This window comes from Sinohyriopsis cumingii, chromosome 14 (genome assembly GCF_028554795.1).
Source record: "Sinohyriopsis cumingii isolate HCF-2022 chromosome 14, ASM2855479v2, whole genome shotgun sequence".
NCBI lineage: Eukaryota > Metazoa > Mollusca > Bivalvia > Unionida > Unionidae > Sinohyriopsis > Sinohyriopsis cumingii.
The window spans coordinates 1,379,674-1,393,607 of record NC_142974.1 but is presented as its reverse complement, the minus strand read 5'-3'; the positions used below and the strand labels follow the sequence as shown (position 1 = coordinate 1,393,607).

The 13,934-nt window shown below is 36.5% G+C and overlaps 1 protein-coding gene across 1 annotated transcript in view; it reads left to right on the top strand.

The window, feature by feature from the left end:
• The window catches only part of LOC149783082 (embryonic protein UVS.2-like), a 90,063-nt gene that overhangs the window by 64,346 nt on the left and 11,783 nt on the right, over positions 1-13,934 (top strand). The window contains exons 9-11 of the mRNA XM_089933063.1: positions 4,909-5,133; positions 8,399-8,515; positions 10,325-10,425. Of these exons, the coding sequence (XP_089789189.1) occupies positions 4,909-5,133; positions 8,399-8,515; positions 10,325-10,425 (443 nt within the window). The remainder of the gene's footprint in view (positions 1-4,908; positions 5,134-8,398; positions 8,516-10,324; positions 10,426-13,934) is intronic.

Here is a 13,934-nt window from a genome sequence, read left to right as displayed (position 1 = left end):
CCGAGACCTAAATAGGGCCTGGTAAATATAACAGAGACTTAAACAGAGCCTGATAAACACAATCGAGACCTAAATAGGGTCTGTAAATGTAACATAGATCTTAATAGGGTCTGGTAAATATAAAAAAAGACCTAAATAGGGTCTGGAAAACACGTCCTAGACCTAAAAAGAGCCTGGAAAATATAACCGAGACCTAAAAAGGGCCTGGTAAACAAAATCAAGGCCAAAACGAGCCTGGTAAACACAACTGAGACCAAAATAGAATCTGGTAAACACAGCCGAAATCTAAATAGGACCTGGTAAACACAACCGAGACCTAAAAGGGCTTGGTAAAATATAACCGAGACCTAAATAGAACCTGTTTAACACAGTTGAGGCCTAAATAGAGCCTGGTAAATATATTTGAGACATAAATTGGACCTGGTAAACACAGCCGAAACCAAAATCAAACCTGGCAAATATAACAGAGACCTCAATAGAACCTGGAAAACATATTTTTGAGACCTAAATAGAGCCTATAAATGTAATGGAGACTTATAAAAAGGCCTGGTAAATGTAACGGAGACTATAGAGCCTGGTAAATATAACCGAGAGCTAAACATGACCTGGTAAACACAACCGAGACCAAGACAGAGCCTGGTAAACACAAATGAAACCGAGATATAGCCTGGTAAATATAATTCAGACCTAAATAGGGCATGGTAAACATAACCGTGACCAAATTATAGCCTGGTAAACACAACCGAGACCTAAATAGAGCCTGGTAAACACACGCATGACCTAAATAAGGCCTGGTAATCACAACCGAGACCAACACATAGCCTGGTAAATACAACCGAGACCAAAATATAGCCTGGTAAACACAACCGAGACCAACACATAGCCTGGTAAACACAACCGAGACCAAATTATACCCTGGTAAACACAACCGAGACCAACACATAGCCTGGTAAACTCAAACGAGACCTAAATAAAACCTGGTAAACACAACCGAGATCAAAACCTAGCATGGTAAACACAACCGAGACTAAAATATAGCCTGGTAAACACAAACGAGACCTAAATAGAGCCTGGTAAACACAACCGAGACCAAAATATAGCCTGGTAAACACAACCGAGACCAAAACATAGCCTGGTAAACACAAGCATGATCTAAATAAGGCCTGGTAATCACAACCGAGACAAAGATAGAGAATGGTAAATATAACCGAGACCAAAATAGAACCTGGAAATACATAACCGAGACCAAAATAAAACCTGGAAAATCACAACCGAGACCAAAATAGTACCTGGTAAACACAACTGATACCCAAATAGGGCCTGGTAAACATGATCAGACCTAAATAGGGGCTGGTAAACACAACCGAGATCTAAATATAGAATGGTAAATATAATTGAGACATAAATGGGGCTTGCAAATATAATGGAGACCTAAATAGGACCTTGTAAACAAAACTGAGACCTAAATAGGACCTTGTAAACACAACTGAGACCTAAATAGGACCTTGTAGACACAATTGAGACCTAAATAGGGCCTGTTAAGTGTAACAGAGAACTAAATAGGGCCTGGTAAACACAACCGAGACGTAAATAGTGCGTGGTAAATATCAGCAAGACCTAAACAGAACCTGGTAAACACACCCAAGACCTAAATAGTGCGTGGTAAATATCAGCAAGACCTAAACAGAACCTGGTAAACACACCCAAGACCTAAACAGTGCGTGGTAAATATCAGCAAGACCTAAACAGAACCTGGTAAACACACCCAAGACCTAAATATGGCCTGGGAAATGTAAAGTCGACCTAAATAGGACTGACAAATATAAATGAGACGGAAATAATGCCTGGTAAATTCAGCCGAGACCTAAATAGTTGTTGGTAAATGTAACTGAGACGGAAATGATGCCTGGTAAATACAGCCGAGACCTAAATAGTTGTTGGTAAATATAACTGAGACGAAAATAATGCCGGTAAATACAGCCGAGACCTAAATAGTTGTTGGTAAATGAAGCTGAGACGGAAATAATGCCTGGTAAATACAGCCGAGACCTAAATAGTTGTTGGTAAATATAACTGAGACGAAAATAATGCCTGGTAAATACAGCCGAGACCTAAATAGTTGTTGGTAAATGAAACTGAGACGGAAATAATGCCTGGTAAATACAGCCGAGACCTAAATAGTTGTTGGTAAATGTAACTGAGACGGAAATAATGCCTGGTAAATTCAGCCGAGACCTAAATAGTTGTTGGTAAATATAACTGACACGAAAATAATGCCTGGTAAATACAGCCGAGACCTAAATTGTTGTTGGTAAATGTAACTGAGATCTAAATAGTACATGGTAAATATAATAGAGACATAAATATAACCTGGCAAATGTAACGGAGACCTAATAGGACCTCGTAATCACAAATGAGACCTGAACGTTGCTCCCTTACAGTACAACCAGGAGGGTAACATTAATGTCGGCACAGATTGTCTCGGCGTGGGGTCAGTCTAGTTTTCAATATTTGTTGCTACAATATTATTGATAATTTCCGACGGAAGAAATTTAATACCGTAACAAAGACTATAACTGGACCCTCAAAGAAAACGTGTTGTCCTTGCGAAACACAGTAACAACCAAACAGATCTTCTGAAGAACTCTTACATAATAACGTCTTGACATGCATTGACTTTTTTATGGAATCATCTGAGCCAGCAGAAATACAGTTTCGTTTGAAAACCACCTAGAAAATCTCGGCAGTTTTTTTTTTTCTTTCTCTTTTCTTCGCGAGCTTTCATTTTCAACTAAAAGAACTTTTGAATAAAAGTATTACCTTTTCGACCTAAAATTAGACCACCATGCATGGCTATCAAACCAACAACTCTACAAATATGCCCTGGCTTTGTGTTTTTCCCGCCAGAAAAAAACCTTATTTCTTTTTAAAAATGGAAATGACTTTGGAATTTTAGACACAATTCTTGTTGTATTTATTCACGAACCTCTAGGCATGTCGTCGTCAGAAGTTAGGAAACTTTTGCCTTGGGGGGAGAAAATCTCTACTAGAAAATAATACACATCTATGGCAAGGTCATATGCTAAACATGTGAACATTTCCGTGTGGTTTCGCAATCCAGCCGAAATCATCAGGGAGTATAACAGTTAATGTTAGTTGTTTTACAAATGACGAAGTAGCCCATGAATACGGTAATGTGGTAACATAGGCCTCAAATTAAACTACTTGCTTGATTAATTTTGCACAGCTTGACTCTGCACTTTGTTAATTTTATGAACCAAATAATAATCGTTCGTGTGTATGCATATATTAATTAGCATGCTTTATTTCCGGCATATTGTTTATATTGTTCGCCAAATAAAACTTTTAGGGTTGGCGAATTTAGGTTCAATCTGTCAAGAGTGTATTTATTTAAGAAAGTCATGAGTTTAGTTTTGTCATTTTTAAGAATTTCCACATAAAATTGAGTAATGGTGGTGGGGTTTAAGGACAAGTCGGAATAATAGTGGCTCAATGATACCGATAAAAAATGTATGGCAAATGCGGTTTTAAGTAAACATTGTATCAAAGACTGGGATCAAAGATAGGAAATTCGTTTTTAAGCAAACATTCTATCAATGACTTGGATCAAAGATCAAGTGCATGCTTACCCCGCCCCCCCCCCCCCCCGAAAAAAGAGACCTCGCTTCAACCTCTAGTTTCAAGCACTGTATTACCTTCCTGGTTATATCATATGTGCATAACGTAGTAGAACAACAAATAAAATTTATTTACATCCGAGATGAGTACAACAAGTACACCATTGACTCCCCTCTGGTTACATACGAGAGTAGTACTTCAATGACACAACTGACTCCCTTCGGGTTACATCGGAGAGGAGTACAAAAATGTCACCATTGACTCCACTTGGGTTACATCCGAGATGAGTGAAACAAAGACACCATTGACTCTCCTCTGGTTACATCCAAGAGGAGTGCAACAAGGACACAATTGACTCCCTTCGGGTTACATCGGAGAGGAGTACAACAATATCAACATTGACTCCCCTCGGGTTTTATCCGAAAGGGGTACAACAAGGACAACATTGACTTTCCGCGGGTTACATACGAGGGAAGTACAACAAGGACACGGCTGACTTCCTTCCGGTTACATCAGAGAGGAGTACAACAAGGACATCATTGACTCCCTTTGGGTTACATCCGTGAGGAGTACAACAAGAACACCATTGACTCCATTCGGGTTACATCCAAAAGGCGTACAACAAGGACAACATTGACTCCCATCGGGTTACATCAGAGAGGAGTACAACAAGGGCACCATTGACTCCCTTCGGGTTACACCCGATACGAGTACAACAAGGACACAGTTGACTCTCGTCGGGTTACATTCGATAGGAGTACAACAAGGACACCATTGACTCTCCTCGGGTAACACCTGAGAGGAGTACAACAAGACACCATTGACACCCCTCTGGTTACAACTTCATTCTTTATGAGATCCTCCTAAAACACATTGTTGCCTGACCCTCTCAATCAATCACACTAACACTCGATCAGTCACACTGACACTCAGTCACTCACAATGACACTCGATCACTCACACTGACACTCAATCATTCTCAGTCAGGCAACCTGCAACGAACCACTCAGTCAGTTAATACCAATCTATTCATACATACATACATACATACATACATACATACATACATACATACATACCCTATGGATATTTGTTTCATCTGAAAATAATATTAATATTTACTTCATTTTTGTTGTTATCGTTTAATATATGTACCGTTATGGTCTGAATTTTTACATCATATCTAACTTTAATTCATTCCTGTATAACGAACGATACGTGATCACCCTGTTGATCTCTCGATAGCAAAAGTATTTCTTGTCTTCACAGGAAAAGATCATGATTTCCAAGTTCAGCAGACGGACGTCCTGACAACGCTAGGGGCTCCCTATGATTACGGCAGTATCATGCATTACGGTCCCTACACTTTCACCAAAGACCCTAAACAGGAGGTTATGACTCCGAAGTACGATCCGCACGTGCAGATGGGGCAAAGGGATGGGTTCAGTGAGTTGGATATCTGGAAAATCAACACTCTATATGGATGTAAGACAGGTGAGACTGCATTCACCATCAAATAGCTCCAAACCGAAATGACGGGATTGGAATAGTCCGGTCTAATCATGTCTATCCTGTTTATATAATCCCATTCTGAGTAGTTGTGTCTTTGGAGTTCTAAGGTAAGTCATTTCATGTTTCATGCCTCTCTGCTGAACTATATTTCCCTTGTTTCGACCCGAAGCAAGTAACGCAGGTCTTCTTCGTGCGGAAACACAGAAGAAAACACACACACACACACACACACACACACATACACACACACACGGTACAACGATAAATATTTCACCGAGAAGCAACAAAATCCATAGCAACAAAACGTCTAAACAGAAGAAGAAAAAAAACCCCACAGTAATAGCAAAATCAACTAAATGTCCAAAAAGGAACATTTTATGTGCTTACAGAGCAAAGTCTGAATGTAATCTGAACTGTTTTCCACCTATTTAAATGTGCTAGTTCTGTTTCTTTCCTTGTGGTGGGTGGGTGGAGGATTGTTCTACTTCAGCCAGATTTCAGCATCAACCATTCTTCGGCTCTTGCTGATTGCAATATTAAAATATGGAGTCTCCTCGGGTGTAAATCGATTTAACTTTTTCAGAAATTTTCTATAAAAATGAATTTTTAATCAATAAACCATCTGTACATTTTCTTATCAATTTGTCATTGTTATCATTGAAACAGTTAAAATATTGTTATGGAAGTGTCAATTAACCTTTATCCATCTGAAATAGAATTGTGTGTGTGTGTGTTTGGGTGTGTGCGCGCGCGCGTTCACGTGCACATGTAAACAATGCACGGTATAATATAAGTAGTAAATAAGTGACATTATTGCACGACATCTGCCAGTTAAATGTGTTATATAATTTAGGAAGCTTTCATAGAACAGCATAAGCGAAGAAAGAAAATATGCTTCTTCTAAGTTAATAGCGGATATTTTTCATCGTTTTTGTGAACAAGTTGAGTATATTTTTATCGTAACGTCTGCTATATGATAAAAGACTATTGTTTTCATCCAATCAATGAAATATGTCCAACATCCATCCCTACTCTTTCTACTACAGCAATATTCAACCCGCGGTTTTGTGTTTACAGTCTGATTTAAATTCTTAATGCACTGGTGTGTTTGAATGCATTTTGTGGATGAAGGCATTGGTATGATGTTGTTGTTGTTGTTGTTGTAGGGTTTAACGCCATTTTTCAGCACAAGATAGGCTATACATGGCGGCCAGTATTAATGGTGGAGGAAGAACCCGGGAAAACCCCAGAAAGAACCACCGACCCACGAGAAGCTACCGGCAAGCTTTCTCACATATCCACATTGACCGAGCCCGAGACTCGAACCCACGCAGACAGAGGTGAGATGGCAGTGATCCGTGACGGAAACCGCGTTAGACCACTCGGCCACTCGGGGCCCCTTGTGTGTATGAATGCATTTGTGTGCATGAATGCATTTGTGTGTATGAATGCATTTGTGTGCATGAATGCATTTGTGTGTATGAATGCATTTGTGTGTATGAATGCATTTGTGTATAAGAATGCATTTGTGTGCATGAATGCATTTGTGTATACGAATGCATTTGTGTGTATAAGAATGCATTTGTGTGTATGAAAGCATTGGTGTGTATGAATGCATTTGTGTGCATGAATGCATTTTGTACAATCCTTTTAGCAAAAAGGTAAAAAGCCGTGAAAAATGACAAAAAAGTAGAGTTTGAGACAGAGGAGATTATCCCTATCTCCTGCACAATTCAACCTGCAATAAAGATATTTTCCGCAATAAGTAAGTGAGACGATTTTATTGCTTGTTGTGTTCCCCTAATCTCTGTCACGACCCATCTCCACCAGTGCATATCTACATACATTGTATACTACTATTCAAAGATTTAATTATTTAAGAGTAGTTTCTTGGCATTACGTAAAATAATGCAAGCACCAGGATACCTACATGTACACAACATTACGTAAAAAAATGCAAGTACCAGGGTACCTATATATGTATACAACATTACGTAAAAAATGCAAGCAACAGGGTACCTAAATATATACAACATTACGTATAAAATGCAAGCAACAGGGTACCTATATGTTGTTGTTGTTGTTGTTGTTGTGGGGTTTAACGCCATTTTTCAGCACACGATACAAAATGCAACCAACAGGGTACTTAAATGTATATAACATTACGTATAAAATGCAAGCAACAGGGTACCTAAATGTTGTTGTTGTTGTTGGGTTTAACGCCGTTTTTTTCAGCATACGATAAAAAATGCAAGCAACAGGATACCTATATGTATACAACATAACGTAAAAATGCAAACAACAGGGCACGTACACGTATCCACTGGTATATCATATGCAATGCATAATTTCCAAAAGTTTTGTTCGAAAAGAGTGTGATAATAGTTCCGTTGAAAATGTAAATATTTGTAGGGCCATCTCATCATCAGAATGGGTACAATATATATCATTACTAATTGTGTACTAATTCCCCATCATCAGTATTAATACAATAGATATCAGTACTAAATTTGTACTAATTCCCCATCATCTGCATGGATACAAAATATATCAGTACTAATTTGCACTAATTCCCCATCATCAGCATAGATACAATATATATCAGCACTAATTTTGTACTAATTCCACATCATCAGTATCGATACAATATACATCATTACTAATTTTGTACTAATTCCCCATCATAATAATGGATGTAATAGATGCAATAGATGACATTACCAATTTTGTAGGGACACCTTATCTTTCCTATGGATACAATAAATATAAGTACTAATTGTGTAAGGCCACCCATCATCATGATGGATACAATACATATCAGTACTAATTTTGTAGGTCCACCCAACCGTCAGTATATATAAAACACACATCAGTAGTAATTTGGTAGGGTAACCCCATCATCTGGATGGATACAATATATATCAGTATTAAGTTTGTAGAGCCACCCATCATCAGGATGGATACAATATATATCAGTATTAAGTTTGTAGAGCCACCCATCATCAGGATGTATACAATATATGTCAGTATTAAGTTTGTAGAGCCACCCATCATCAGGGTGGATACAATATATATCAGTATTATGTTTGTAGAGCCACCCATCATCAGGGTGGATACAATATATATCAGTATTAAGTTTGTAGAGCCACCCATCATCAAGATGGATACAATATATATCTGCCACTAAGTTTGTAGGGTAACCCCATCACCAGTATGGATGCAATCGATACCAGTACTAATTTTACAGGGCCACCCCCATCACCGGCTTGGATGCTATACTTGTCAAGCACAATTAAAGTGACGACCCCAAACCAAACGCCTTCGCTAACGACGGTGTCAACGAAATCAACCCAGAGGACAACACGTAAGTATGGTCAAAGAAATCAACCCAGAGGACGACACGTAAGTATGGTCAACAAAATCAACCCAGCAGTAGTTGTATTAGTAGCAATAGTAGTGAGGGATACCATATTTCCCTTCAAAGTATGTTAATTTCAAACTGTCTGGGCACCAAAGTCAGCTTCATCTCATCGTTCCGATTTTTTTCTACACAAGACTTAGAATGATCTCAAAGTGCTGATTTTTCTACACAAAACTCAGTTTGAACTCAAAGTGCTGATTTTTCTACACAAGACTCAGTTTAAACTCAAAGTGCTGATTTTTCTACACAAGACTCAGTTTGAACTAAAAGTGCTGATTTTTCTACACAAGACTCAGTTTGAACTCAAAGAGCTGATTTTTCTACACAAGACTCGGTTTGATCTCAAAGTGCTAATTGTTCTAAACAAGACTCAATTTGAACTCAAAGTGCTGATTTTTCTACACAAGACTCAATTTGAACTCAAAGTGCTGATTTTTCTACACAAGATTCAGTTTGAACGTGCTGAATTTTCTACACAAGACTCGGTTTGACCTCAAGTGCTGATTGTTCTACACAAGACCCAGTTTGAACTCAGAGTGCTGATTTTTCTACATAAGACTCAATTTGAACTCAAAGTGCTGATTTTTCTACACAAGATTCAGTTTGAACTCAAAGTGCTGAATTTTCTACACAAGACTCGGTTTGATCTCAAGTGCTGATTGTTCTACACAAGACTCAGTTTGAACTCAAAGTGCTGATTTTTCTACACAAGACTCAGTTTGAACTCAAAGTGCTGATTTTTCTACACAAGACTCAGTTTGAACTCAAAGTGCTGATTTTTCAACCAAAGAGTAGAGTAAGACCGAAAATGTAATATCTACTTGAATTCATTTATAATAATGTTAATTAATGTGACTGGACCTAAAATATTTTATCTAATTTAATTAATTTATAATAATGTTAATGTGACCGGACCTAAACTTTCATATCTAATTTAATTCATTTATAATACTGTTAATAAGACTGGACCTAAAATATATCATATCTAATTTAATTCATTTATAATACCGTTAATAAGACTGGACCTAAAATATATCATATCTAATTTAATTCATTTATAATACCGTTTATAAGACTGGACCTAAAATATCATATCTATTTTAGAAGCTTGGTCGTGGGCTTGAATTTTGTGGTATAGTCATAAAACGGCTCCCAAAATTTGAACCGATGCTTAGATTTCAGAAATTGTATCTTCTTCAAGTTCACACCAAACTTTCAGGATTATCTAATTGTTTGTACCTCTACATGAGTGTCACATTGGAATGATAAAATCCACAAGTATGAATGTTAATGTTTCAAGCTGATTTAAAAGTTTGTGCTCTGGCGGTCTCGTGACTATGCGATCTAGACTTTTATGATCCAACCGTACGTTCAACGCGTCCAGTATAGCCAAGTACGGTGTACATAACTCAAGTGTCGTGGTTATGCACCATGTATACAAAAACTTTGTCTATTGAAACAAACAAAATTACTCTTGATGTGGTTGAAATTTTCATCATCATCATCATCATTATCATCATCGACATCGTCATCATTATCATCATCGTCGTCGTCGTCCTTGTCCTCCTCGTCGTCCTCATCATCATTGTCATCATTATCATTGCTATTAAGTAAATTATCCCTCTATATAAACTTTCTTCAAAAGACTTCTTTCCTATTGCTTTCACTTAGATATCATCGCCAATTACCATCGTCATCAATCATCGTCATTATTATTATTATTATTATTATTATTATTATTATTATTATTAGCTGTGCCTGGTGTGCCCGGCAAGCCGACTGTCCTGGTTACTGTCTTCCCGAATGCATTGAGGATCAACTGGGAAAAGCCAGACTCTAGAGAGCAAATAATGGTATTTTTCCTTCCGAAAATATCAGTAACCCTCCTCGTAATGAAAGCAAAGCATTGCTATTCGCAGCTCCTTATTATCATATTCCCGTAAAAGTATTTATTTTAGCTTGTCTTTCCAACGCCACAGCCAAAATTAGTGCAACATGATTTACTTCGGCGTTGAAACCAATACCTTTTCTATATAAAATCGTTTAAAAATTCTCTTCGGACACACACACTTTTTGGTCCTTTCAGTAGCAACAAACAAGTTTGCTTTCGTGAACATGAAATTACATTGTATAAAATAAAGTTCAGCTTGACATGAACTTTTGGCATTTTCCTTTTTAAAATGTCAAGGCCTTTATAGATACTGGTTGATTATGTTAAGGCCTTTATAGATAATGGTTGATTATGTTAAGGCCCTTATAGATACTGGTTGATTATGTTAAGGCCTTTATAGATAATGGTTGATTATGTTAAGGCCTTTATAGATATTGGTTGATTATGTCAAGGCCTTTATAGATACTGGTTAATTATGTAAGGCCTTTATAGATACTGGTTGATTATGTCAAGGCCTTTATATGTACTGGTTGATTATGTTAATGCCTTTATAGATATTGGTTGATTATGTCAAGGCCTTTATAGATAATGGTTGATTATGCCAAGGCCTTTATAGATACTGGTTGATTATGTCAAGGCCTTTAAAGATACTGGTTGATTCTATCAAGGCCTTTACATACGCTGGTTGAATATGTCAAGGCCTTTATAGATAATGGTTGATTATGTCAAGGCCTTTATATATACTGGTTGATTATGTTAATGCCTTTGTAGATACTGGTTGATTATGTCAAGGCCTTTATAGATAATGGTTGATTATGTCAAGGTCTTTATAGATACTGGTTGATTATGTTAATGCCTTTGTAGATACTGGTTGATTATGTCAAGGCCTATATATATATATATATATATATATATATATATATATATATATATATATATATATATATATATACTGGTTGATTATGTTTATGCCTTTATATATACTGGCTGATTATGTTAATGCCTTTATAGATACTGGTTGTTTATGTTAAGGTCTTTATTATACTGATTGATTATGTCAAGGCCTTTATAGATACTGGTTGATTATGTAAATGCCTTTATAGATACTGGTTGATTATGTTAATGCCTTTATAGATACTGGTTGTTTATGTTAAGATATTTATATATACTGGCTGATTATGTCAAGGCCTTTATATATGCTGGTTGATTATGTTAAGGCCTTTACAGATACTGGTTGATTATATCAATGCCTTTATAGATACTGGTTGATTATGTCAAGGTCTTTATATATACTGGTTGATTATGTCAAGGCCTTTATAGATACTGGTTGATTATGTTAAGGCCTTTATAGATACTGATTGATTATGGCAAGGCCTTTATAGATACTGGTTGATTATGTCAAGGTCTTTATAGATACTGGTTGATTATTTTAAGACTTTTATAGACACTGGTTGATTATGTTAAGGCCTTTATAGATACTGGTTGATTATGTTAAGGCCTTTATAGATAATGGTTGATTATGTTAAGGCCTTTATAGATATTGGTTGATTATGTCAAGGCCTTTATAGATACTGGTTAATTATGTAAGGCCTTTATAGATACTGGTTGATTATGTCAAGGCCTTTATATGTACTGGTTGATTATGTTAATGCCTTTATAGATATTGGCTGATTATGTCAAGGCCTTTATAGATAATGGTTGATTATGCCAAGGCCTTTATAGATACTGATTGATTATGTCAAGGCCTTTAAAGACACTGGTTGATTCTATCAAGGCCTTTACATACGCTGGTTGAATATGTCAAGGCCTTTATAGATAATGGTTGATTATGTCAAGGCCTTTATACATACTGGTTGATTATGTTAATGCCTTTGTAGATACTGGTTGATTATGTCAAGGCCTATATATATATATATATATATATATATATATATATATATATATATATATATATATATATATATATATATATACTGGTTGATTATGTTTATGCCTTTATATATACTGGCTGATTATGTTAATGCCTTTATAGATATTGGTTGTTTATGTTAAGGTCTTTATTATACTGATTGATTATGTCAAGGCCTTTATAGATACTGGTTGATTATGTAAATGCCTTTATAGATACTGGTTGATTATGTTAAGATATTTATATATACTGGTTGTTTATGTTAAGATATTTATATATACTGGTTGATTATGTCAAGGCCTTTATATATGCTGGTTGATTATGTTAAGGCCTTTATAGATACTGGTTGATTATATCAATGCCTTTATAGATACTGGTTGATTATGTCAAGGTCTTTATATATACTGGTTGATTATGTCAAGGCCTTTATAGATACTGGTTGATTATGTTAAGGCCTTTATAGATACTGATTGATTATGGCAAGGCCTTTATAGATACTGGTTGATTATGTCAAGGTCTTTATAGATACTGGTTGATTATTTTAAGACTTTTATAGACACTGGTTGATTATGTTAAGGCCTTTATAGATACTGGTTGATTATGTGAAGGTCTTTACAGATACTGGTTGATTATTTTAAGGCCTTTATATATACTGGTTGATTATGTTAAGGCCTTTATAGATACTGGCTGATTATGTCAAGGCCTTTATAGATACTGGTTGATTATGTCAAGGTCTTTATATATACTGGTTGATTATGTCAAGGCCTTTATAGATACTGGTTGATTATGTTAAGGTCTTTATAGATACTGGTTGATTATGTTAAGGCCTTTATAGATACTGGTTGATTATGTCAAGGTCTTTATAGATACTGGTTGATTATGTTAAGGTCTTTATAGATAATGATTGATTATGTCAACATACTTTGAGTTACAAGTATAACTAGTTTTATTACACCGGTCTTTGAATATTGTCAGGCACACACAATCCGGCGAATTCAGTGCAACATTAGGGACCGCTCCGTGGCCTAGTAGTTAAAGCGCCCGCCTTGGATGCGGGAGGTCGCGGGTTCGAACCCCGGCCGAATCATACCAAAGTCTAAAAAGAAATGGTACTATCAACTACCTCGCTTGGAGATCAGCATTAAAACGTTAATGTTAGGACTGGTGTCAGGATAATGTGACTGGGTGGGACATAATGCTGCATGACTGCGGCATGATGCCCCAGTGCTAGACATCACTATAAACTGTCACACTGCAGACATCGTAGCAATACGACTGATTTTTTTTTTAAAGCTACGTTAAAAATCGAAAACACAAACACAAAACACACCCAACATTAGGCTGCGTGTTTGCAACATTTGTTGTGGTTGTTGTCTGTTCAAATCATATGCTGGCAACATTTGTCGTTGTTGGTATCTGTTGAGGATATATCTTCGCAACATTTATTATGGTTGTTGTCTGTTGTTGTCTGTTCAGATCAGAATATATTTTCATTTAAAGATATAGTAGCTTTGCTGTGATAGGGGAACATGTTGGCATACATAAAATCTTGATCTTATTGT